Below are 27,314 nucleotides of genomic sequence, written 5' to 3' on the forward strand. Positions count from 1 at the left end.
AACATGACCAAAAAAAAAACACCATTGTATCAGTGACACTAGAGGGAAGAGAAATGTAATACAGAGACACAATCTGTGAAAGTGCTAAATTAAAAGCAATTCAAAGGTTGTCTAAAAGTTTACATAACTGGTTAATACAATCATCTAAAATAAGTTAAGGCCATGTTTTTGTCATGTCTATATCTTAGAAAATATAAAATCTATTGTTACACTATTCTAGCTTTAAAACAATCTGTGCCCTTGCAAAATTCTCAACAGTGAGTTTTTTTTTTTTTTCCAACTCCAATATTACTAAGCATTGAAACAGTGTCCTTCAATAGATGCTACTTTTATAGCATCTAGGACATAAAAACTGAATGTTAAAGCTTCTGATAGTAAAAAAACGGACTGGCGTGCTTTGGTTCATTGTGGATTTAAGATATGTTGAATGACAGTAACATGGAGCAGTTTACATAAGCCTGCCTCTAAAAGCATGACTTCATTACCTTCATAAAACATTTGGCCACTGACCCTCAGCGTTTCAGCTGCTCCTCATAATGTAGCTTTATCCTCAAACAATCAGTTTCTTCCACTGAGCAGGTAATACTCCACTGCACTTTGCCCCTCCCATGTCACCAGGCCTTATACAACGATTGTGAATTCACCAACCATTGATTTAAAACAGCACCAGCATGGTTCTGCCAACCCATTGGTGCATGTAGAAAAGACTGACGAGCATTGTACAACACCATTGTCAGAGACATCCAAAGTCATTCCTTCTGTCATTCATACCCGAAGACACCAGACATTTGTCTGCACTAACACCATCCTTAAGCATGACAAACCCAACAGCACATGAAAACCATATTCTGTGGGCACCCTCCATCTAACAAATGTAGAACCAATAAAAATATACACTCACAGTATATGCCAACTTCCTCAACATCTATATAATTAGCTGTCTTGTGCAGATCATGGGAAAGCGATTAAGATTTGGTTTAGCACAAGTTTGTAGGCCACAACTGTAACAAAATAGTGTAATTGCAGTAGGACATCTAAAAACTATTTATAGATCATCTTAAGATTACCAGAAACCATAGAAGAACAAAGGTTTTAACTTAACAGTTCATGTGAGATGGTGGTTTGAGATCAAAAACAGCCACTGCAGATACCTGGCTAACATCAGACCTCATCCCATTGAGATGGGGTCTGGGAACTAGACATTAATTTTCTCGTATTTGAAACGTGGTTTACGAATGCCCAGAGCCGTTTATTGGGCCACTTAATGTCTATCAAATGCGTCTGTACGTAGCTCATAACGACTTTGGTGTGTCGTCATCGTCTTGCTGCCCTCCCTCCGTTCTGTGATTGGTTCCTTCGTTGAGGTGAAAACAAAGTCCACAGAATCCAGGCTGCCTAGCAGCGTGAATAAAATCGCGCGCGCAAGGCAGCATGGGAAAACCCAGGCTAGCAGATACACTCACTCAGATGTCCATTTATAAGCAGGGGGTCTGTGAGTCCATTATTTGATCAGACTGGCTCTGCTGTTAAGGTGTAATTAGGAGTAATAAGACTGAGGAGAAAATTGCTCATACTCAATCACAGATAAATAAAACAAATTCACATGGAAATATGATTGATTTCAGATTGAGGGAAGAGTAACTAGACATATATTAAGAGAAACATATTTGCAGTACAGGTCAACATACACACACATATACCCAACCCAAACAGGACTGGGGATATCTGAATGTCATCCAATTGGATGCTGACAGATGGCAGTCCAATGGAGAGTCTGTTTCTCCCATCTTGTAAAAATGGTGGAAATCCCCGTTCATTACAGCCAGGGAGAGAAGAGTTGAGCTAGGTGAAGTACAGGATCAGGACATGGGTTTTACGAGGTACAGTTTCTCCCCTTGCTCACTGGTGAAAATAGGGGCCTTTTTGTAGTGTTCCACCAGCTCCTCCATAGAACTGAACTTTCTCTGCCCGATACAGTACAATGCATCCTTGAGCTGGACCTTGAAATGCTTGTTCTTGCCTTGTGCTTTCAGGGAAATGGAGAAGTCATTTGGCTGCAAAGGACAAAAAAACACAGCAGCATGGTAAGTGCAAGAGGATTTCTTAACAATAGTGTTTTCAGGGTACCTTTAGCATGAACAAAAGATCACTGACAGCAGCAACAGTCTTGGATTAAGTGCCAACTTTCACTATTAAATGAAATTAGTGAAATTAACATTGACATGAAATATGACACAATGACCCTGAGCACCTTCTCTGCGGATCTTTTGTTTTAGACTATTGTGTTTAGTGATTTTTTCCCCTCTAAATAAGCCAACTAAGGATAAATCATGCCTGCACCAAAAATGTTATTTTGATATTAACTGTTTAATATAAAAATGTAGGTGCCCTCTAAACTATTTCATGGTAACCTTGTGACTCTGAGAAAGTCTGTTATGCAAGGAATGGCTGTCTCTCTCTGGCACTTGTGCAATTCATAAAGGAGAGGCTGCTTGGGGAGCAGTGATGTCATTGAAAGTAGACACAAACAGACCAGCCATTGATAAGGGATGCACTTGGGAGGAGGAAGGGGAAAATTAACAAACCTAATATGTCTTCTCTTAAAGGTATATTCTAGCCTTTTCTCAATCTATCTTCATCTTTATTTCATCATGAAATTGAATCTGTGGGCAATGTCCATTAGTCTAATCATTGTTCTTAAAATATAAACAGGCCTTAACTGTGTGTGAAAATAATGACCAAGCATATACATTTGGATCAATTTGGAATGTTTGGAAACTTAAATGTACCGTACTGAAATGAACGGCCTGCAGAAATACCTAGAAAGGACAGTTGCTGAGAATGTCAGGGATACACTGCATCGTCTGAAGGCACAATGTAATGCTCATGGTAAAGTATTTTTAGTAAGTCATCAAGACAACCCATGACGACCCCCATTTTGTTTTGATCAGCTATGTGAAATGAGAAGTGTGTTGCTTACCGATGATTCACTGTCCCGGATGAGAAAGTCCCCCTCATCCCCTCGCTGGTTGAGGGCCACTTCTGCCTGGTGACGCGTGACCCTGCCATAGTACCACTGCCTGCCTGCAAACTTCCCACTCAAAGAGGGTCCAATGTTGTCACAGTCTGGAGTGGGGGGCCCTGCACTCAGTGGTACAGGATGGGAATTCTGTAGGATCGTCACATAGTTCTTAGGCACCAGGCCGACTTGGTCGTCTTGCTTGCGGCACTTCCACCACTCCGGGTCGTTCTCGGGCTTTTCGACCACGTCCATGATCTCGCCTTTCTCAAAGTTGAGCTCCTCATCGTTGCTGGAGCTGAAAGGGTAGAGCGTCTGCACGACATGGAGCACTCTGCTACCATTGGTCATGGGCGCCACCGACCCGAGCTTTTCCCTCAGCGAGCCGGCCAGGTCGCCGCCCGCCGACCCGTCCACGTCCTCCGTCACGTAGTTGGAGGGGAACCAGCCCGAGCGGCCATTGTAGCTCCCTCGCCACCATCCATCACTGCACTTCTCCATGACGATGACCCTCGTCCCCTTCACCAGCGACAGCTCGTCCTCGCGCTCGGCCGTGTAGCTGAACTTAACCAAGGCGGGCATGTTTAAGTCGTACAGGCGTTCGCCGTTGTCTGCAAACATGTCGCCGTCTGCGCTGGAGGCCGAGTCCTTCATCCCTCCATCCTTTCGTTTCCCCTTCCCAATGCCTGAAGGCCAAAGTACATATGATTAGAGAACGCAACTATGCTGCTTCACATGCCTGCGCTATTTCCCCATCTCTCATATCGTTTAACTATGGTCTAACAATTTGACAATTTGTATTTCACCAACAGGTATTTCTTGGAGTTTACATAATTTTGAAGCCAGCCAATGCATATTTGTTTTAGTTCTCATCAAATAATCCTTGGGACAGTCTTAGCTGCTTGCTTTAAGAAACTACTCCCGATCCTCTCTAGGTCAGATCACCATACCATATAGGTATGGTGATAGGCATGGCATGTACATGTACTCTTTACCCAACATATTTGTACAGATTACCTAATGTATTTCATGTACAGAGTTTAACATCTTAAGACCATGTTAACCCATTTAAGACCAGAATATATGATAGTGTCAAGGAAATCTGTGAGCCTTGTTATTGCGCCACTTTTACTTGCCCATGGCCTTATAACACAAACTCTCTGCAACATCAGTACTAATCACATTTATCTTCTGAATGTAGTGGCGGGGCTTCATGGAGTAGCTCTTTTATATCTCAACCAAAACAGGTGACAAATAGAATGGCCTACGCACAAACGTTTCAGTGAGAGTGATGGCCAATCCTATTACTAACCCTAACAGCAAATAAGGTCCCAGAAGTTCATTAAGGTAATACAGTATCACAGAGTAGTTTAGTTAAAATGATGGCTTAAGGGCAGAGGTCTTGCCACTCAGTCAGTATCAGTAGAGTGTCAGATCCAGTGTCTATAGGATCAAAACTGCAGTGACATGGATATTATATTTGCACTATATTAAAACAATGACTCGTCCAACACTTTTTACTTTACAAAAGAACACATACAGTATACATTTCTGTTAACTGACTTCTAAGTGAAACAGTTTAAAATGGTGTGTGTGCATATGGGTTTTCAAGCTAGGTTTTCTATTTTGTTGCCTAAATCTTAATGAATTCTTAACAACAGCAATGTTAAATGATAAACAGCAAAGCTCTTGCACACATCAACATATATGTGTGCGATGGTCATCCAGTTATTACAGGTTAGATGAGTCAACAGCTCACTCTCACTAGTGCTGATGCACTGTTTTTTCTAAGACCAGGATTGCATCAACACACCTGCAACTTGCTGACAAACTATGACCAAGATGGAGAGGTGCTAAATATCAGCCGCACGGTCATATGCATCACCAAGCAAACGATCAAACATTTCTATCATGAACACACAGACACACACACACACACATAGCACACAACAGTGATAGACATGCTGGGTAAACGGCAGTGGACATTGAGGTCTGATTTTCCATGAAGAAGAGGAGAGGTTTCATAGACTAATTCCAAGGGAGGCAGTTTGAAAAACAACAGCGTCAGTGGATGACTAATGCACACATCATTAGAGGGAGAGGTGTCATGGACAGGCAGTGTTCCAAGGAGGCAAAGCCAGACAGACACAAACTCTACTGAAACGAACAGAGCTCAGAGTCCAGGGGCAAGCTGGGAAGTGCAGTCTTAAAATCACAAAGTACTGTTTTAGTTCAAACAAATGGAGTCCACATTAGGCATACCTCTAATGTGAAATTGTGACGTGTGGACTACTACGTGCTGCAAATAGTCACTCTCTCAAAAGAGAGAAAACACTGTGTGCATGAAGAAAACTTAATTTACCAAGCACGCTACAAATCCAAACAAAAGGTCAATGACTACTGACTAGCAACAGCCCTGCTAGCACTAGATGTGGACTGGCTATATTCAGGAGTCAGGACCTCAGCAGACTCACTGTCAGACATAACTCAGGAAGAGCCAGGAACATTAATATTCACTGTTGTTCTCCTATTTATCCCTGCACAACAGTAGATTTTGGTTCGCATAAGTAGGGGTGAGAGTTTAGGTCATAGGCTTTAGTAAGTACATGTCTTCACAGACGTTTCGACCAGTAAGGGCCAGAGGCATACTGTTACCATGGCACTCCACTGGCTGTGAGTCACAATCATTGCTTGTGCTTGTCACCCAAGTAACCGAAGTGTTTTCTCCCACCAACAGTTGTGCATAGGTTTTCACAATCATGCTTATGTATGACTAATTTCAGGGGGCGGGGGTCCAGTAAGAGTGTTCACAAGGACAATAGAGAAGGCTAGAAAAACAACCTGTACATCGCTATGTGAGGTAACTGTAAGTCTGAATGAATAAATGTCAGAATGTCATTTGACTCAAATATTCCAGAATCAAGTGAGCTCCGTGATGCAAAATGATGTGGACAGCCAGGAAGTGTTGAGAAGTGTATTGGACGAAACTGTAACGGGGGGTTAGGGCGAAACTGAAAGACGTAGCAAATGAGGAGAGTCTTCTGAGGGAAAGTTTCCTGTCAGCGTGAGACACAAACCCCCCGTTGGAAAATGGAAGCCAGATGGAGGAGCGGACAACAGCCAGGCAGCAGAGGGGCCCCATTCAGCTGACAGAGAGAGCTTGGAGACGCTCCAAAACAAGGGTGAACGGTTGATGAGACACAAAAGTCTTCTCAATCGTTTGCGCTAGTCATTAAAACCTCATTTCAAGGAAGAGTTGTTGATATTGCACAGCCCGTGGGGCTGTAAACAAGACCTCCACATAGAAATGATGATGTTTACTACACAGTGAATAAATGAGGTGGAGAGAGAGTGTGCCTGTCTGAGGGCCATGTTACTGAACTAGAGGGACTTTGCCCTCATTCAGGTGCTGTTTGCACAAATTATCAAAACCACAAATAACAGCTATGCATGTAGTTACGTTCTAGAGATTCTATGGAATTCTTTACACTATTGTGTCTTACTAGACAACCTATAATTAATAACTTTCAATTACAGGACCTCAGAGAAGCAGTAGAGTTGAATCATATTAACACATCCGGAACCATACCAATTCAGCGCCAAGACTCTACAGCTATGACCTACTTTTAATTCTTACCAATCCACCATGAACTAAACAAGACAGCATTTGTTTGACAAAACAACATAGCAGTGGAATTTGTATGTAATAGGCTTCCACGTCTCTAAGTGCTGAATAATATACAGCTCTCAGCCATTTATGTCGCTTGTTTTCAGAAAGCAAACATGCCGATGATTGACAGCCACACTTCCTGAAGCTAATTACAGAAGCGGTGGATATCTCATGCCCCACCATCTTAATGTAAGATGACCTTGCACAGTGCTTTCCTGCTTTGGCAGATAAAAGGACACATTTCCTTCCCGTCTTCCTCATATTGAACTAGTACCCTGTAATTCAGGAATCTTTTTGTTTTCTTTGCAGTAGAAACAAAATATTGATATTGTATTTACACACACAAAGAAATAGGTGTGATCATTCTAAAACGGCTAAACACTCTTTTTTATAGTTATCATATAGCTTTATTGTAGTCCACCACTGAGAGGAACTGTTTTCCCTCATTCTGTGATCAAATCACTGTAACAAAACAATGTTGTCAATGACTTAAAATGAGGGGAATCCCAGAGCTAAGCTGTTCTAGCTTTGACTCAAGGGTCTGCCTGCATACCACCCCACAAGACACGACTCCAAGACCCAACAGGAGACACACTGTCCGAACTTCCTTTTGTTTCATTTCCTTTGTCAGCTACACTAACAGCTTCCCTTCAGCCTCCCCAAGTTCATTTCCCAGCTTTCCGCTGGAACAGCAAGACGTACACTTGGCACCGAATACCCAAACATCTTTTCTAAAATTCCTAATTATAAAACATATCTTGGACTAATAAACCAAGCCATTCAGTGGTAAACACAGAAGTCATTGTTTGGGAATAATCAACAAGACGATTAGAATGAAAAGAACATTGTTTATGCTGTGCCTTAATTCCTGCGATGGAATGAAGCACGTCCTACAACTAAAGGCCAGTGAATGGAGAAGGAATTCCAAACTGCTGCCTTCAGATTGACTTACCTTCCCCTACTGTACCTAAACAGTTAAGGGGAGGGCTGGGGGTGGGTGGACAGTCGCTGTGAAGTCCACACATCAGACAGCGCTTCACAGCACAGCACACTCCCAACTCTGCTGTGAGCCAGGCCAGATTACTGATGTGAGGTGACCCGCGACGAGCCAGCGTTTTCGTTTCCACCGCTCTGAAAAGGGCCCAAGCAAACACAACCCGATAGCCCCCGCCTTTGTTCCTGTTTGAGTTGAGGTCACTCTAGTAATGACATCATGAAGCATACACACACACACTCAGAGACCCCGCTCCAGATCCCAGGGTCCGCTACAACACAAAGATGACCATGGACTGGATAGAGTGCATGCGCTCCCAATCAATATGGAGGCAACATGTGGCTTATGAGAGTGCTCTAAGACTTGGGGCGCTCACAACTGAATCAGCCCCTCTTGCTACTAATGCACCGAATTTCACTGGTGAAATGTACGTTTGACCAAATGTCCATTAGATTAGTTTACCCACGAAAACACCCATGACTCTGTAATGGCTTGAAATGTGCAATGCATATTCAAATGAACTCGGGGAGATGACATCTTGCTATTGTGTTGGGAGTTGGTCCACCCTCCATTTCCAGAGCACAAAGGATCCTCTGGGTTCTGACGCTATGCTAGTGCTTGGGCCGGGAGCTGGCAGGCCCTCAAAAGTGGCAGCCATGTTTCCCTCCTCTCCCCCAGTAATCTAGATTTTCCAGTCCAAGAACTCAAAGAGGGATGGAGAGGGTGGAACAAGTGGAACAGAAAGGCAAATACAAACAGGGAGGAACTTTTGCCAGAGTAGAGGGTTAGCAAAGAAAATGTCCCTTGCAACGCTCCTTTTGTCCTAAAATTCCTCCTGCTTCTCTCTGCCAAGTCACAACCCCCACCCCTCCACCCTCAGCCTCCAACGCCCTTCCCAGTGCTTAGTGAGAACTAAAACACTCTCCGAGAGAGAGAGAGAGAGCAGATACTGATAGAGAAGAAAACAGCTAGCATGGGGGAGTCCCATAAAGAAAACTAGGAAGAGGGAGGCAGGACACACACCCCAATGATTCAGTTTCCTCCTGCCTTTCTCCATGGGAGCTCCTAGAAATCTGTCTTGAATTAGAGGTCTTCCGTTTTCCTCCAGAAAGGAGGTAGATAGCAGTTATTCAGAGGGTGGTGTGTGTCTCTCTCTCTCTTTCTGTGTGTGTGTGTGTGTAGGCAAATTAGTGTGTGTATAGTAGTTTGTGTATGTACTGCATCTGTGTGTGTGTGTGTGTGTGTGTGTGTGTGGTGAGGGGGCTGAAGCCTCACTAAGGGAAGCCATTTTAAAGCCAACACATGACTGCTTTGATTTTTTAAAAGTAACCAGATTGCCCTGGGGGAGTGTACCCCCTCTCTCACTCTCTCAGTAGGACAGGCACCCCACTCCCCCCCCCCCTTGCCACTCCTCACCACCCCTGAAGGCAAAGAAAGAGAAAATGGATCAAATGAAAATTGCACAGGCGTTTCTGTGACATTTGAGTGCAGTAAAGCTGCCCTTTAGAATGTGTGTCAATGCAGTGGACTCATTTAGTGTGTTGTGACATTTCAGAAAGATGGTTGCTCATCCAGACACACAACCAAGCCACCCACAAATCAAAAAGGAACACCCAAACCCAACTGTAAACATCTGCCAACAATGGCAAAAAACTCCTTAAGATTATTAACAGATTATTATTGTTAATTGTTTTAAGATAATTGTGTGTTTCTTACATACATATGTTACTGCACAGAGGTATGAGAGGCTGGGACACAGTGCTGTATGTGTGAGAGAAAGCCATGCCTTAGCCCTGTCTGTGCTCCTGATTACCACGTCTCTGCCGTGCAATTACAAGCTTTAGCTAGTCTGAAATCCTTATCCACCCACTTGCAGCTGAATGCAAGAGGCGGGGGAAAAAAGGCTTTCTCCTAGGAGAACACAAAATCTCATCTCCACAAAACTACACTGAAGCCAACGCAATGGATCCCTCCAGCTGTTCTGAAGTCTGCCTATGTGAATTCTTTCTGGCACTTTCAACACTCAGCCACAGGCCCATACAGGACAATAGCCTAACTTAGCTTCGTTGGAACAGCCCAGTGAAACTGTAAGAGCGGAACAATTATAGGCTTCCTTTACTATTTAGGTTACAAAACACTCCACCCCTGTTTGTCCAAAGAGAACGTAAAAGCTGTGAACTCACGGAAGAAGTGTTTAAAAAGGTTAGCCATATCCATTCCTGGCTCTGGAGCTGCGTCCGTCTCCCTCTCTCTCCCTCTCTCCCTCTCCCTGTAGCGGAGCAACTAGTTCATGAGAACTTCCTGAAAGTCCAGAGCTATTAGTGGAGCAGCTCTCCACCCCGCCTACATGACTGCAGACAGCCAATGGGAAACTGCGAGGGGGGGTTCCTTTGAAGCTCTCCAGCTGCTGCCTGGGGCCCACACACTTTCTGTGGGTCTTGCAGGGACACTTGTCAAACATTGGTCACTGCTACGGCAACCACATGTCCGTCAGCAGTCTAACGGTGTGGCAGACGCTTGGGTTTTGGTTTCACCCGATGGAATGTGAGTGCCTGAAAGTTGGTACTTTCAAATACACCTGTTTTTTTCCCCCAGGCAGGGCAACATGAGTGACTTAATTTTAATCTGGAGTTTTCACTTGACTCAAACTTTTATCTCCACGTGGCCACTATGTGTTTCGCAAGTCAAGTAAGTAAATAGTAGGTAAATTCCTTTGTTGCAGTTCCCCAGTGAAATCAGGCATGCGTTAAAAAAAGGCAAACTGCAAAGCGTAAGCCATCCCGTTCTCTATTAAAACATACGGGTATGGGATGACAAGCACTATGGCCTGCTGTTGCCATGTCTGAAGAGAGCCAGGTCTTGGATTACACCTTTCAAGGCACCTGGTTGCCACACAGGGCTGTAATTTGGGAGGTCACCTGAATGAGGGACTGCGTTTCCTGTGGGGGTGTGAAAGGGATGAGTAGCCATGGTCATTGACACCAAAAACACAGACAGACTACAGCACGGTGTCAGCCTAAAGGCAACTTGTTCCCACTAATATGCCACTAACTGCAAGTGAGGTTTATTAAGGTTTGACGTGGAGGGTGTAGAGTAGTGACTAGGGCGCCACATGCATAGGGCTTCTTTATGGTATTTAAATAATAATCACAATTATTTTGCTCAACATTGAAATTATGATTTATCATGACTATTTATTGAAACATCCTGCATTTATGACCACTGCTGGCATGACGACAAATTAATTCAAAACAATGAAAGCATTCAAAACAAAGCATTAAGTAGCCTACTGTTCATATCATATCACCACATATAAAAATGTCTTATGAATAACAAATAGATGAACAGGTCTAGACTAAGATTGGAACAGTGGAAAAACAGTCCAGAAGGGCCTTAAAAGAGTAAATTGACTCACTCATTCATCTGAGATGTACAATGCAATTGAAAATAATATGAACTGGCTAACTAACCAATTCTGTACTCCACGTGAACAGTTTACTGTGAACGTATATACTTCTTTATGGGGGAGTTAGAGCCACTTCCATGTGCGGCTCCACTCGCCCCTTAAAGAGTGGGAAGCCATCCAGGCCCCATCATCTTTCACACTGGAGGTGAGTCCATAATAACGGACAGCGTGGTTCTTTTTGTACAGGGGATAGAGGCCCGGTCATCCAATCCTCCACTGTTTACCATGTGTGAAGAAGGAAACTGTCAGACAGACAAACCCTAACTGTAAACAGAGGCATGGCCAAGCACCAGATGCTGTGCTGTGTTACCCAAAGGTGCCATCATTTATTAGCCTGGTATTGCACACTTTATTTCACTTCGAGAAGAGATTCAATTCTGGGTACTCTCCATTCAGAAATGTTTCCAATCCTAGCATCGCATAATGGGCATAGACTTTGCATTATAACTTTGAAATCCTACCAAATCTGTATTCCTAGATTTACACATTCTTCTGACAACAATGTACTTTTGGTAATTTTTATAGGTTTTAGAGACCCAGTCAAGCTGTATAGATTTACACATTCTTCTGACAACAACTTTTTAATGTTTATAGGTTTTGCTACATTTACCATTTACCACAGCCACTTGCGATTTCAAAACTAACACCATCCCCTCTTGTTGCTGATTGGCCTGCTATCCTAGTGGCTGAGGGAAACATAAGTGCATTGAGAAGAGCCAGACCTATTGTCTCAGTGAGATGAAATTGAGCTGAGATACAGCTAGACGAGGCCAAGACTAATGTCAACAGCCAGAGCTACACTTCAGAGGCCAGGACAACAACCTCAAAAATACAGTGACATGCGTTCCTGTCCATAAGGATTGTCCAAATGATATAAAATACTTTTAACCACCATTTCCCACAGTTCATGCAAAACACTGCTTGGTATTTAATTTGATCATCTGGACCAGCACTTGGGGTTTGAGAGGGATACTAGTCTTCTCAATTTTCCTAAATTCTTCCAGCACCACTTTGGGACAATTGTAACATGGCTCAAACAGCAGCTGGCGTTTGAGGAAAAATTACAATGGGGAGGTACTCAGATTTCCAGCTAAGGCATCTTTCAGCTGTTGATTCAACCATTATTCTGGTCAAGTAGCAGCATTGGCTGCCACCCTCTCTTACACAGCACATTGTTATGGGAAAACTGACAACCATAACAAAATGGGTGTGTTATGACTGTGTCTTTTTTTTTCTACAAAAGCAGAGTTGCACCTACAGTAACATATGACTAATTAAGATACTGAAATAACTTGCAATCTCAGTGTTTTCCCTGAAATATTGTGAAAGTTCTAGCATTTAGTTGGAGAGGTTCAAGCCGTACACATAAAGACTACTATACAGGTAGACGGTGAGCTGTCAGTTTGAGGATGCTTACCGAGAGAGTCTTTTAAATTCTTTACAATGGAGGCTTTCCGGGCACTGTTCTTCCTCTCCACATAGTTAGAGGGCACTAACCCAGTCTGGTTGGTGACGTTGCGAACTCGCCACCAGGACTGGGAGTCATCCAGCAGCCACAGTCGCTCGTTTTTCTTTATGTCCAACTCCTGGTCCTGCTGGGCTACATAGTCAAACTTGGCGATGACGATCATCTCCTCTGACATCCTGTCTGGGAAGAGAGAGAGGGGAAGATGGATGATGTGTTTGGCAACAACAACAATCAATACATCACTTTCTCTACAGATTATACACATGGCCAGCAGATGGAGCTATTAATACAACATACCACTCTTGATACAAATCAAGGGGCCCTATTTTGGCGATCAGAAACAGATGGTCAGAGGCGCAAAATGTATAGATATTAAAGGCGTGGCCAGTCCCCAATCACGAATTTAATGGTGTGATTTTGAGATCAAACGCTGGGCGGCGGGCGCAAAAGGGGTGTTCTTATGTTTCTTAATCAGTCATGGGTGTGTTCTTATGTTTCTTAATCAGTCATGGGTGTGTTCTTATGTTTCTTAATCAGTCATGGGTGTGTTTTGGGCCTAACATCCTTTAAACCAATGAGAATGACATCTATCAATCCCTTTAACAGCAAGAAGCACAACTTCAAACAGCGCATCAGTATTTTGATAGTCAGCGGCGCATTTGAAGGAATCTGCTTGCATGCGAGACCATATGTAACAGGGATTCCACTAAACCTTGCTGAGTGAAAAGTGAAACTAACTTCATGAATGGTCTCATAGTTAATAACAACAGTTCTACAGAGTTAATTATTTTCACTATTGACTGATAAGGGGTTACCATCGAGAACATAGCCTGAAAAAAGCAACACTTACCCCAAAAATGTTCGAATAACTGAATAAAAATCCTGATATTTATCCTGCAGAGGAGTTGCTGCTTACATCTCATGACAGTGCGTCTTCAGCTGTGCTTGTGATGCGCCTTTCTCTATAAATCAGGTTTTTCTTGGTCAGTAGCGTAATGATTTTTAAAGGGTGTAAGATATAGATTTTTGGATCATGCGCCAGACCACACCTTATGTTGTTAATTGCCACACCCCTGGGTGCAAGGTTTAATAAAAGTGAAGGGCATGGCGAAAAAATCCTTACTTTATTGAGTGTAAGATAAGAATAAGCCTTGTGTCATGCTTTGCGCCACTATGCGACGGGTGCATGATAGGGCCCAATGTGTTTGAGATTTAAAAAATTAAAACCACTGAAATTAAATGCTGAACTTTAGTTTTCTGCATAATCGCTTTAACATGAAATAATTTTCAACTGCATGTGTTTGACTATTACGATTCTGTCTCACATTAAGATATGATTAATATACTGTTGTGCACAGAGGAAATCATCTGCATTCACTTGCCTACTCATTCCTCATTCTTTTACAATGCAGATTTCAATTTTCCATGGTTCTGCACCAACTCAGAAAGATGGCTAAAATGCTGATGATCCATTTTCTGGGCACAAAAGGAGACAAGACCATTTCTCTCTATACTGAGGCTCTGAAGCAGAAGCCAGAGGCATAGGGGTAACTTGAGACTTGAGACCCATTGGAGGCCAGGGTCAAACAAAAACATTGAGGCTTGAGGGTCATCGGGAACGTGGAAAAAGCTCCCCCTTAACCTATAATTCACTCTGCTCCCATCTCCTCTCTGAGTTTTAGCTCAAAGTAAGCACACACTTATACAATGGATACACTGAGGGTAACCATGACCCTTCCTATGAAAATAACACCATTTAATCTGCTCAAAACTTCCTCTTCACTAACGGTGCAAATGTTCAACGATATAATTTACATTTGCTGCATGGTAACCGTCACAGAAATACAGATCTGTTTGATAGTATTATCTGCCTGATCTATGCAAACACCAACCTGCACCACATCAATGTAGTATGTGCCAAGTTGAAAGGTGTTATCTTGTCAGCCACAGGAAATTCGGGACTCACTGCACCTACAAATAAACATGACGGGAAAATAGTCAAAGCGCTCACAGCATGGTAGAGATCAATGACAACATATACGATAATCCTCATCATTTCCAGTTCAGCTATTTGATGGTGGATGGAATTAAATCAGACAATAAACTTAGCACTAGTAAATATTAAAGGTAAGACTATGCAGTTGTATGCAGGTATTTTTGGCGACTCTAGAGTCACAATAGAGTCACTTTGCCACTTGCTACTTCTCATGGCTTGTTTCCCCTGTGCACAATGCAAATGCTTTTGTTGTGGAGGCAAAGGACTAACAACAGGCAAAAACTATCTCCAAAGAGCTATATCTACTGACAAGGTAATGTTTCATGATTCTGACTTAACTTGAAGTTGCATTGCTGGTTCTCTAACAACCTGCTACGGATATGCTCTATGGCTATGCCCTATGGTGAACGATTCCCCTATTACAAGTTTGTTTACCATCATATTGGCTTCGTAGAGGTTATATTAAGGTGAAAATCTTGCATAGTGTACCTTGCGCAAGTCAGAAATTACTCGATACAGTCAATCAGAGTTATGTTGTTGTTGTTGTAGGGTTATGTAATTATGTCACACCTAATCAGTCTTTGAATCAGTCTGTTACAGTAAAAACCAACCAACAGCACCTTCAGGGCTAAACGTGCACTTCCTCAGTGCAGGAGCAGGTGCTGTTGAGCCAGGCCTAGGCGGTAAGCCCACTGTGAACAACTTTGTGCCAAGGGGTGAACAAGGGTCTGACATTGTTTTCGTGGGAGCCCACTTGTTCGGACGTAACAGCTAGGGCCTGCCAGTTGTGCGGTCATCTGAGAGATTTGGCTTCACATTCAACACACCCAAAATGACTGATGAGGGAATATGACAAACACTGCCAAATACCCGCTCAAGAAATAATTATTGGTAAGACACTTTCTGACGCCAAAACAATCATAATTCCTATTACTCCTATTAAAGGAACCTCCAGATTGTCAAGAGTAAACATTTAAAACCAAGATGTATAGTTGTTACATAAGAACTGAGTTCTGAACTCAACAGGCTAAGACATTAACAGTTTTAGTTTATTCTTTTAACGTGATGTACTCTTGTAAGTAAAAACTTGTCAAAAATGATTCCTTTAGATGAATAAAATGAGAACCACACTGTGTCTCCCAACTCCTCTCTGCTCACTCACACATGCAGTGGCAATTTACTGTGTCAGCAGTGGGAGGAAACAGCAAGAATCCTGAACTAAAGCAAGACAAACATTTCAGATCTATGGAAAATCCCCTCCTCCTCCAAAAGACAACTTCTTAACACTGCAGTGGTATGAGAGCGCCGCTCCTTCCTCATCTGAGGTTTTCCCAACAGAAGATGACAATGTGATACCAGCACATAGTAAAGTTACGATGCTCCTCAAACTATGCAATGAGCACGCTGCTTTTTTCCCCCATATTCAACAGCTGGCCAGCCACATTGCTTTGACCCTTGAACGCTGAGATTTCATGCGGATGAGGCTGGGTCCCGTGGGTGAGGTTTCTGAGCACTACGAGCGGGAGAGCAAAGCTGAGGGAGCCTCTTCATCTGGTGGGTCATGTCACCACCAAATCTCATGACAGCTGAATCGGCTATTTTCCAATTACTTGGCCATGTGTGCCCTGACTCAATTTGTGTGAACACTGAGGACCCCTTCTTCCTGCCTCCAAATTTCCACTGCAGCCAATCCTCCTGTCACAAATGGGGAAGCAAGCACCACAACAACCCAGGGTCATGGGATTGTGGCAGAGAAAAGTGGAGGGGGGGGGAGAAACAAAAAGGTTGCAAATGGGGTAAGTGAGGCTTATAACAAAGCACTTCTTGCCCCCATTGGTGTTTTCACCCTCTTCTTTATTCAATTATTTCAAGATGCTTTCATAATAGTGCTGATTTATTAGTGTAATCAACTTTGATCTTGCTTCCACGGTTTTTCTTGAGATCTCTGGGAAATGTTGGTCAAAGTGAAGCCGTCATGGTAGTACAACCTCTCAACAAGCAGAAATCCATATAAATCTTTATGGCTCCAAGAGGCAGCAGTGCTGGAGAGACGAGCCAGCTGAGGGAGAGGGAACACTGTGAGAAAGATGTTCAGTCTCCAAGGACGCAAAACTTTCCAGATTTTACATGGCTGAAAATAGAGGTCCATCTGGAAAACACTTGAGGGACATGGGAAACTCACTGCAGAGTAATAAGCAACTGCCATCTAACAACCTCAAGAAGCAATGGCCATAATTCACAGGGTGACAATAAAGCGAATCAATGTAGAATGGTTTGCGTTGTATGTGCAGAGGTCCTGGATGAAAACATGACCAAATATTCTACACTGTTCAAAGCATCTTCGGTGAAATGATTTCAATTGTATATTTTGCAACCATTACCTGTCATTACTTATTAAAACAGTTGCGAGTCCCCAATAGGAAATTTCACTAAGAACTGACTTCACCACCTCTGCAAAAAACTCCCTTGAATATGTTCTTGAAACATACCACTACAGTAATTTCCTGTGTATGAGCCGCATTATAAGCCGCAGGACAGTGTTTTATGCAAGTTAAAAGAAACAAAACCATATTAATACTATATTAACTGCGCCCATCCGTGTATTAACCTCATAGCTGAAGAAATTTTGCAAAATGAATAAGGTGCGGCTAATAGTTGGGAAATTACGGTGCAACCCCCTGGTGCACAACATTTCCTTCCCTTCTCTTTTCCTCTGATAACTTTCAGTTCTTCTTGTCTTGTTGGAAGATAAAAACTTTGATCTCTGATGTTAAAGGAGCTCTGATGTTAAAGGGCTTTAGTGTGCTGTGACCCACGTGTTTGAGAGCATGCCCAAAAGAAACAGTTGTGAATGAGAGCAAAGAGAGATGTGTTGCAACTTGCTACAGAGTAAAGGAAGTCGCATTCCAATGACAGCATGCTACATGCATGAAGGAAAAAGCTGGCTGTCACAAGAAAGCTTAATAGGATAAAAAAAACGCTGAGCTGCACAAGTGTTTGGACAATCAAGTGCTCGCAGAATGCTTGTCTTTTCTGAGTATGTCAGTCAATGATCAAGAGCTGGACACTACAAAGAAAACTGATAAATCATATTCAGTCAATACAATGAACTGCTGCAATATTCATATGTGAAACCTCTAAGTGGGATTACCCCAAATGAAAGTTCCTCTTTGACTTGAATGTGGCAATCTTCCTCAAGAAGCTGAATACAATACTTGAATACAATGTACTTGAAATGGAAAAAATACCAAGGAGACATTAAAGCAGACCAACTAGGTAGGGTAGGCTACTGTATGAACTACTTTGCCATTCTTTAAATATTCAACAACAACAACAACAAAAAAAGATGAGAATTAAGCCACATGATTCTATTGCGCCATAGGCTATGTGGTTGACAGCTTGCGAAAAGCCATGTAGGAGGAAGTGCGATTAGGAGTTCTCAGTCAATAAAGCCTGTGAGCATGTATCTTTCAATTAGTATTAAAGCCTGTCTTGTGAATTTCCTGCATGATTCAGATCAACATTTTATATTGGGGGAATCACTGCGCAAGATACAGACTACCCAAAGACAGCAATGACAGCAGATCAACTGCCACAGTGTACGAGGATACAAGGATACAAGGAAGTTTATTGTCACATGCATATAGTTACTGGAAGTAAGAAATGCAGTGAAATTATGTCTGGTGTAGTGACAAGTTTTAATGCCATTCTAAACTAGACTGTTAAAATAGTCAATAGAACATGTAGAACATATCCACGATTAGCCTATGTAGGCCTATGTGTTAGCGGCCAGATGAACTTTAACATAGCCTACTGGCTATTTCACGACTTTGGCACTGTTCTATTGTTTTGGCAACTATAGGTTGCACTGACAAACAACATAGGGAATCACACCAATATAGTAAGGATAACAAAATGATAAAAAACATACTTACTGAATCAGGCTGGAAGCATTGCTTTGTTTTCCAGACGGAAGTTAAAGTTAGTTGAAAATTCTGTGATACCGAGACGAGTAGAGCAGCTTCTGTATCCCCACTTATATCTTTCCTTAGCGCGACTTGCTCAAACTGACTTACAGAAACACACCCACAAGAACGCCTGAATGGTCAATAGAAGCCAGGTGCCCCTTATCTAATTTGCCAGTGTTTCTGTCGATCAAACAAACTCAACATAGCCTACAGGAGAATATGTTGACATAATACTACTTTAGGATAATACTTTTTTGCTTGTTAAAATGAGTAGTAACTGATAAACTGATATGTTCCCACTTTATGAAATATGAAAAATAATTGATCATTATTAGCTATTATCCACTAGTTTCCCCATGAAATCCATTTACCTCTGATTGACCTCTGATTGTTCACTCCAGCTCTTAGCATTTTCACTTCATGACTTTTTATAATTAATGTGGAGTTACTGCATGCAATGAAAACTTTTTTATGGTCTTTACATTGCACTACAAATGGAGATTTCAAACTTAGTGTTATACCCTCAATGTTGCATCTGGCTGAAAAATTTTGGGTTCAATTCCTGGCTTCCACCGTTGTGCCCCGGGGTAATCCGTAATCCGCTGTAATTGACATATGTAAATCACTTTGCATTATTGCACTCTCAAACAGACTTCTTGAAATCAATATGCTGCTTGATACAGCAACCTATTGTAGGCTACTGTACATTTGCAGTCTGAAGTTATATTACATAATTTCCACGGAATTCTCTGTACTCTGTTGACTGATTATAGCTTTCTTTCACCTGTAAATGGTCACCAGCACACAACTGTAAATATAAGATTCTTTTTGAAGCATGTCTGCCATCTTGTGGACACCATAGAAATTATTGACATCAAATAATGACAGGATAGAATGAATAAGAATTTATGAAATATACATTCAAAAGCGGCAAAAACCGAAACACTGAGGACTGTTTCAATTTGCTTGTCATCTTTTACTTGTTAATTTACATTTTTACTCTGTTTTTTTTTTACAGTTTCATGGATTTGTCTGTACACCAAAACAGATATCACTGCACAGTAAAACATCACATGCAAATCATCAAACAGCAAAGACAAGGCTTGCACTCTATCTATACTTCAGTCAAACTGGGAAATCAGTGTCTTGCCCAGTTGGCAGTCATAAAGATATTTAGAAATGAATAAAAACACATTTAGTGATTGCATTATCCTCATAGTAAACGAATGATGCCATTACTTAATTTAAGAATAACTCAAGCAGTGTAAAGATTACTGTAGACCCAGAGGTATATATTAATCTAACTCACAAGATAAAAAAAAAAACAATATGGTGGATAGTACTTACTACCCATCATTTGAAGCATTTCATTTGATATAACAGCGCATATTCCAGTCTCAATCCTTATCGCTCAGAACATTTTGTTATAGTGCAATGGGTTAAAACCAATTGCATGTCCTCTTGGCATAATCACTCCTATTTAGACCCCAGGCTAAAATTGGACCATCTCTGCAGTTGAAGAGTCCACTCATAATCTGGGGATGCCCCGAGCATTTGACACTCCACAGTTTCTTTTCCGTCAGGGACTCAGGGTTCTATTTATCACCTTTGGATTGTTGGATTGTAGCTGAACGGGCCAATTTTATCTCACATAAAACTGTGCCCAAATTGTTTTCAACGGTCCTAAGAGACATGTGCAGGTTCCTCTTCCTCTTGTTGTAATACTGGCAGTGAAAAGCATGCTGTTTTGCAAAGCAAAACTGTTCTGAACAAAGTCAAAGAATGATAATACCTATCAGTATTAACAGGATATGTTGACTAATGGCATATCTGATCATAGAGGAGAGTGGGATATATTGAGCCAGTACATAAACTGAACCACACTTTGTTTCAGGATGTTGGTAATTTGACAGTGAAATTCATTAATCCAATGCAATCATAGGGGTCAATCATTACCACAAGGCCAGTCTGAACAGCAATTATGCCATCATACCCTGCCATTAGACAGACAGAATGATCTATTTGTAAGAATTGATATTCTTCCCTTTGAAGGTTGCTTTTTCAGTACATAATCCTGCTCATGACATGCCTCTCTCCCTTACTGCATTTTAATTGATAAAAGGTTGTGATATGAAAACATCAAATGTTTGTTAGATAGCTATTTTGGCTGATGGAATAGGTATGAGCATAGTGCTTTAGAAAGATGACAATGACTTTGTCACTTTCTCTTGAGAAGTACATTTAGAGCAAAATGAAGTCATCACATGATTGGCACTTGTTAACAGGACAATACAAAATAAATAGATCTTTGCTCTTCACATTCAAGACACTGTTCATTTACAGATCAGTAGCTTAGCACACTGCCTGAAGACAGGCTCTACTCATTTAATTGTGAGTCAAGGATTTCCTCATACTCTTGACGTCTGCTCTTCCCAACCCAATAGAGCTTCACCCCAGTGAGCACGATGACACTGATGATGATGATGAGCCCGCCGATGACGTCGTAAACGGACGGGACCATGTGCAGCACGATGAGTTGCAGGAACATGGCCACCACGATCTCCAGATGCTGCACGGTGCTGACCAGTGCCGGGTGGAACCTGTTGAGGGCGTAGTAGACCCCAAGGAACGCCACCGTGGAGCAGGCGCAGATGCCGATGAGGTAGCCCCATGTCTCCCCGTCCAGAGGGATGATGGGCTCCTGGAGGACGAACATGGTGGAGGCGCCCCACACGGTGCCTGTCCAGCCGAAGGTGAAGAGTGCTGTCCACATGCTCACGCGCTCTTTAATGGCGCGGTAGATGATCATGGACAGGGCGGCGGTCAGGCCAGCCATCACTGTCATGGTGTAGCCGAAGGCCTCCTTCCAGAAGCCCAGGGACATGTGTTCGCCGAGGATGTTGGGGATCATGACCAGGCACAGGCCGAACACACTGGTCAGCACGGTTACCACGTCTGTCGTGCCCAGCCGCTCGTCGATTAGCAGGAAGGCCAAGATGGCGCTGAAGACCGTGGTGGTGGCACGCCACATGATGGTGCCGTTGCTGGGTGGCACAATGGCGAAGGAGGTGTAGGCGCATGTGATGGAGATGACGTTGCAGACGCCGTAGAAGAACAGTCGCAGCCTGTAGCCCTCAGGCCCAAAGGGGGCCTCCTTGTAGTAGTAGACCACGCCGAGGGACAGCAACTGGATGACGGAGCGGATGAAGAGGAGTTCCAGGGATGGCACTTTGGAGCGGTCAGCAGCCAGGCGTGTAATGAGAGCCACGCAACCGTGGGCAAGGGCCGCTCCAAACAGGACGGCCCATGTCATCCGCGAGGCGAACACAGACGCCTCCCCGAAACTCGCCAGTTGCCCTCCCACCCCTTTGTCCTTCGGCTCTGTGGCAGGTTTAGACTGGCCACCGATGGCACCAAAGAAAGTCCTGCTTTGCTTGCTTTCGGTGAGGCGTTTCTTGTCCGAGGTCTCCTCAAGGAAAGTGCCAAAATCCTCGAAGGAGGGTGCATCATCGTAACCCTCGTCCCCTGGCTGGGGAAAGTGGGTGGCATACTTGACTGTGACTGTGTTCGGATGAATCTTGACTCTTTTTTTGGAGCCAAGCAGTTGCTTGCTGGGAGATGGGTCCATTTTTTCTCTCCGACCGAAAATTATCTCTGGAAGAAGAGAAACAGTGTTAAGTACTGGCTAAAAGGCACTGGAGTTAAAGAATAGGATAAAGCATGCTACACTCGAATGCCCTCTTGCTCCATGCCCCACTACCTGTCCTTACAGCTGATGGCAAATGACGCTGTTCCTATATTTAAACTTGATGGGCTGTCATAATTATTAGCAATCTCTCAATTGTTAAAATTTGGTGCAATGAAGATTCAATTCAATAACATTCTATATATATTAATCTAACTATCGTACCAAATTTGGTACGATAGTTAGATTAATAGACTAATTTATCTAGCTATCGTATATCCATGCGCATTGAAAGTAGGTTATGAACAAGAATAACATTTTGCATCATCTAGCCTACTAAAATTCCTGACGTGTTTGATGTAGTGGTAACAAGAAAAATCCTAATATAGCCTACCATATATAACCTGCTGTAGTATCCGAGAAAGACTTCCTCATCAATATCGGCCGTTTGCAGTGTTGAGGTTTTTTAAGCAATGGTGGGCTATCAAACGTGGCAAAATATTCTAATGGCAGGCGACCACTTTTTGGTTAGGCGTTATAATTATAATCATATTTTTGATTACACAAGATCACGACGTAAGAAAACATCCAACATCTCTTATCAGTACACTACCCAATCAGAACAACGGGAAAACTCTTTTACTGATAATTACGTAAAGCATAGTAGTCGATAATAGTTTACCTTAATGGCCTGAATCGAGTGTAAATTTCTGGTGACAAATGTCTACATCCCCAATGATCATTTGGGTAAAGGAAAAATGTTGTGGCATCACAGTGGTGCTTTTAATCACAACAGCGTATTTTATGAATGGAAGACAGAAATCAGCGCCAGCACAGACGGCTTCATGGGATGCAACCTTGTGTGTCCTCTCCATTGCGCGAGACAGCTCTGACATCTTACAAGGGCATGTTCCTCCTGTGTAAATGGTCGATTAACACAAATTGTGGACCAATAGTTAATCGAAAAAGACCACTTACCTACACTCTCAAAACGAATACCACTGGCAACAGTTATGGTGGTATCATAAATTCCACACATGCAAGCTGGGCTTTAAATGGATTATTGAAAGAGCCATCTCCGTTCGTCGCTCTTCTGCTCTGAATACGGAAAGCGCGGTCCTTTGGAGAGGCGATCTACTCCCTGACCACAATTGCCGTACCTTTTTTTCTCTCTTGGCTTTGTCTATCTGCTGGTCGAGTTGAAAGAGGATGCGCGTCGTCTGAGGTCTGACCAGTCAATCTTTACTCAAAACATATCCGATTGTGTCACTAATGCTGGTGCGCAGAGGAAGGGAGGAGGGTGTGTGCCAAGTACACGTGTTAACATTAGAAGACGTATGACCTAATATCTGAACTCCTGAAGTCTAGATCACTATTTTTTAATTTTATCACCAAAATAAAGCAATACATCCTAAACTATCAAATTAACTAAATTAAGAATCCACACACAAGTCCTGGATTTTTTTATTTTTTTGCTCTCACCCAAAAATAGAGGCACCATGGCTCCACTCTGATTGCATTGAGTTGTTACACCCAGCCCAGGGCAATTTAATATGTAGCCTGCTGCTGTGTGTGATGGAAATGGGAAAATGAAATGCTTTGCATATGTATGGATCAAGTCAAATAATTTCAACCAATGGCTGTTGTTGGATAATTGCTGCAAATAGGGCAAATCACAAACTATGTAGGATCATATAAGTTGCTTCCGAATCGAACATCAATAAGACAACATTTATATAATACATAACACGGTTACATTTTCAACTGAATTGTTCAAGCAAATAATATCTGTTTAGCTCCTCGAACAATTTCATGAAATGGAAGAAACCCCAGTCACACTTTTGTTGCATTCTATGTGTCCACAGCAGGAACATTGCCATGGCAACCTGAATAGGGACTTGAAAGACACTAAGTAAAGAAACTAAGAAAAGAATCTTCCCTAAAAAAGTATAGATGAAAATAGATAGGTCTATGGTTCAACGTTATTAACTCTGACGACCAATGTTTTAAGATTATTGGCTTAAAAAATATTTCGTAGTCTCAACAAAATTGGATTATAAAATGTATTATAGGCCTAATCAGCATTCTGAATCAGTCTTCCTTCATGCCATTTGCTATGTAAGGCTACAATTTGATGATTTTTTTGGGACACTGAAAAAGAATCCACATGGAAAGAGCACTGATTAACCAGCTGCATGTTCTCTCCTCAATGTTATTAACAGACCACCGGCCCACCTGCTGATTTCTACAGACACACATGAGCCATCAGTACTGCACTGTGTGAAACTTCATTTCCCTTGTTAATGGACCACCCATGTTTGCTGACCCTCCTCTCACAATTGTTCTGAGCTGATATCACAGCAAAAGGGGCTAATTGAGTTTAGCAAAGGAAGAGAGCTCATCCATGTCACTGTTCTGCTTACGCAGCTCCCTGTTTAGGCCCCTGGAAAAACACACATACACACACACACACACACACATTTACACACATACTCAAGCAAACACACACACACACACACACACTGCGTTTGTTTCTCCCTCACTCTCAAACACACACACACCACACATACACACACACACACACACACACAAATACACATTAAGTACAAGACTGAAACAGTGAAGACTGCTATCTGGTGCTACACATCTGTTGCTGCCCTGGGTGGAATGAACAATTAGATGCTGGAGCAGCTGTACAAATGGCAGGGATATTGGTGGCAGGCCTGCCTTTTCTCCGAACATCCCTGCTAATTATGGGGCTCAGACAGGCTGAATAGGCAGCTGGGGAAATGGCCATCAGTGGAACAGTCTGTCACAAAGGACATTGTCCACAACGTGGGACATAGAAATAAGTGTTGATCTACAGTATGAGTGAGGAGGATTAGAAAATAAGTAACTGAAAGCGCTGATGTATCCCAGCATTAGATGCAATTATATAACGTCAAAAGATTACAATCCCCCAAAATATCTAAATATTTAAACATGGTGTTTGTATCAGTTTTGCCTGAGAAAGTACCACATCCTGAAATAACAGTAAGTACACCTTTCGATACACTTTCCTAGAGCAGCTCTCCCGGGTGCCATTCCTCTGTGCCTTCTTTAGATGATAGATCCCTGCTGCCGCAGGTGTAGATCCATCAGACAAATGAGGGAGAAAGTGGGTGTGAAGCAACATTTATATCCTATTCTGCAAAGGTCACTGGCAAATACAGCACGTAGGGGAGAGGAAGTGTGAAGCATGAAAAAGATGAAGTCATGCTGGGCCTACAGCATCAAATATAACAGGTCTTCCTTTCTCCATTTCTGCGGATGGATCTCGCAGAGGTAAAGCTAGGGCTCCACTATAAAGCGACCTTGCCAAATTATGGGAACACGTACCTTCATGGTGTGGAGGAAATAAACTCCTAAAATCTTTTTGCAGTTGAACTATATTAATAACATTACACACAGCTGCTGGTGTCTTTTATGGCTTCCCTGACATATTTCTTTTACTGTAATATGTATCGTAACGTCAGCTATTACCAACCGTCCCGTATTTCCAACCTCTTACGTGTATGTGTCACTTAGGCCTAATATTCCCTTCTTGACATCTTGTTGCTGTAGGAGAAAAAAACAGGACAGAGTCTCGCTGTGCTTACATAACCCTGAACACTACCTCTGTGGATATGAAACCAAGTTTCTTCTCAGCTGAAGTGAAATCATACATGTTTTATGGGTTGAATCTTTGAGGGGAAAACAGAATTGTCCAAAGAGCGGTATATTTTACATTACTACAGATATAGAGTTCATTTTTTTCTGCTGAAAGTCAACATTTTATTGACAGGTGTACACACAATCAATTTAACATTAATAAGACAAACACATCAGTCTAATACCTCTGTACTTGGGATGTGGTGTAAATTATTGATTCATGATGGGTGTTATTTGAGTGGAACCATATCATCTTCAGTCAACATCCCAACCATCCCAAGACCTACGCATGTAGCAAAATACATTTTCTTCAACATCCATCAGGTGATCAGGTCAGCCAGTGAAGCAGTACTGATGCTGGTGACTCACGCAGCAGGGAGAGTGATTCATTTGTGCCCCTCCCTGCTGCTGGATGCTTCACTGGGTCTGCTGTGCAGGTGTCTTGCTTTCCACATTTCAGCCTGTTTTTTTTTTTTTTTTACAAAAAGCCATTTAAAAGCCATTTGATCAAACTACTAATTACACACTGTTCCGAGGGGACTGATGCCAGAGACGAAACAGTGCTGTTCACAAGGCAAAGGAGGCAGTGGATTTCAAACACTAACTACTAAAGGGTGTTTGAGTGTGAAGAGAAAATGTTTTCCCAGTAGTATAAAAGTGAGTTTAGCAGTAGGCAGCTGACAGAGGGAGGAGAGGCGGGGCAGAGAGATGGCAGACCGACACACACTCACTACTCACACACAATTTTATTACAGGCGGAGATAAAGCGCTGTGGGCTTCAGCTCTGCTGAATATCACTTATGGCCATAGCAGTGCTTATCAGAGGGAAATTTGTTTAGTGTCTTGAGGTAGTCACTGTTGCTCCATGGCAACAAAAGTGTATGCGGCCCCTCATTGATCATGCCCCAGTCCGGCCGGCTAGCGCTCACTCAGCTGGGCATGTGCATATCAATAATGTGATGTATGTATATGCACCGCAGAGAACCTAGAGTTGAGGGGAGGACTCTCTTGAATGGACTGAAATGAGAAAGATGGAAACACATTCAATTTTGACATTCATTTGAACTCCTTTGAGGTAGAGACTGCCTGCTCCTGAGACTGCCTGCTCCTGAGACTGCCTGCTCCTGAGACTGCCTGCTCCTGAGACCCTGAGACTGTGTGATGATGAAAATCAAAGGGACTCGTCATCCAGTCATCCATTGGGGCAGCCGTGGCCTACTGGTTAGCGCTTCGGACTTGTAACCGGAGGGTTGCCGGTTCGAACTCCGACCAGTAGGCATGGCAGAAGTGCCCTTGAGCAAGGCACCTAACCCCTCACTGCTCCCCGAGCGCCACTGTTGTTGCAGGTAGCTCACTGC

The 27,314-nt window shown here is 42.7% G+C and overlaps 2 protein-coding genes across 8 annotated transcripts; both read right to left on the bottom strand.

Moving 5' to 3' along the window:
* Positions 1-1,331: 1,331 nt before the first annotated feature.
* Positions 1,332-18,639, bottom strand: nck1a (NCK adaptor protein 1a). Of its 6 annotated transcripts, none has more exons than XM_048261436.1 (5): positions 18,549-18,639; positions 14,510-14,588; positions 12,567-12,793; positions 2,981-3,705; positions 1,332-2,054 (listed from the first exon to the last, which is right to left on the bottom strand). In XM_048261436.1, the coding sequence occupies exons 2-5, from the start codon at positions 14,518-14,520 to the stop codon at positions 1,860-1,862; spliced, it is 1,158 nt and encodes a 385-aa protein (XP_048117393.1). In that variant the 5' UTR covers positions 14,521-14,588; positions 18,549-18,639; the 3' UTR covers positions 1,332-1,859. The 6 variants fall into 6 exon arrangements, with proteins under 6 accessions (XP_048117393.1, XP_048117401.1, XP_048117408.1 ...); XM_048261444.1 differs by having other exon boundaries at positions 18,545-18,620; XM_048261451.1 differs by having other exon boundaries at positions 12,567-12,797; positions 18,545-18,620.
* An 897-nt stretch (positions 18,640-19,536) lies between these two features.
* On the bottom strand, positions 19,537-23,553 carry slc35g2a (solute carrier family 35 member G2a). 2 transcript variants are annotated; one of them, XM_048228917.1, is made up of 2 exons: positions 23,249-23,553; positions 19,537-22,235 (listed from the first exon to the last, which is right to left on the bottom strand). In XM_048228917.1, the coding sequence occupies exon 2, from the start codon at positions 22,207-22,209 to the stop codon at positions 20,959-20,961; it is 1,251 nt and encodes a 416-aa protein (XP_048084874.1). In that variant the 5' UTR covers positions 22,210-22,235; positions 23,249-23,553; the 3' UTR covers positions 19,537-20,958. The 2 variants fall into 2 exon arrangements, with proteins under 2 accessions (XP_048084874.1, XP_048084811.1); XM_048228854.1 differs by having other exon boundaries at positions 23,245-23,553.
* Between the last annotated feature and the right edge of the window lie 3,761 nt (positions 23,554-27,314).

The sequence above is a fragment of the Alosa alosa genome, chromosome 1 (genome assembly GCF_017589495.1).
Source record: "Alosa alosa isolate M-15738 ecotype Scorff River chromosome 1, AALO_Geno_1.1, whole genome shotgun sequence".
Taxonomy (NCBI): domain Eukaryota; kingdom Metazoa; phylum Chordata; class Actinopteri; order Clupeiformes; family Clupeidae; genus Alosa; species Alosa alosa.

Excerpts from the sequence above, each read along its gene's own strand:
- nck1a (XM_048261436.1), bottom strand. Across the intron at positions 3,706-12,566 it reads GAATTTAAAAGACTCTCTCG|GCATTGGGAAGGGGAAACGA; the intron begins GTAAGCATCCTC and ends TTTGGCCTTCAG. Across the intron at positions 2,055-2,980 it reads TCCGGGACAGTGAATCATCG|CCAAATGACTTCTCCATTTC; the intron begins GTAAGCAACACA and ends TGTCCTTTGCAG.
- slc35g2a (XM_048228854.1), bottom strand. The coding sequence starts at position 23,305 with ATGTGTGGAATTTATGATACCACCATAACTGTTGCCAGTGGTATTCGT. Across the intron at positions 22,236-23,244 it reads TATTCGTTTTGAGAGTGTAG|AGATAATTTTCGGTCGGAGA; the intron begins GTAAGTGGTCTT and ends CTCTTCTTCCAG.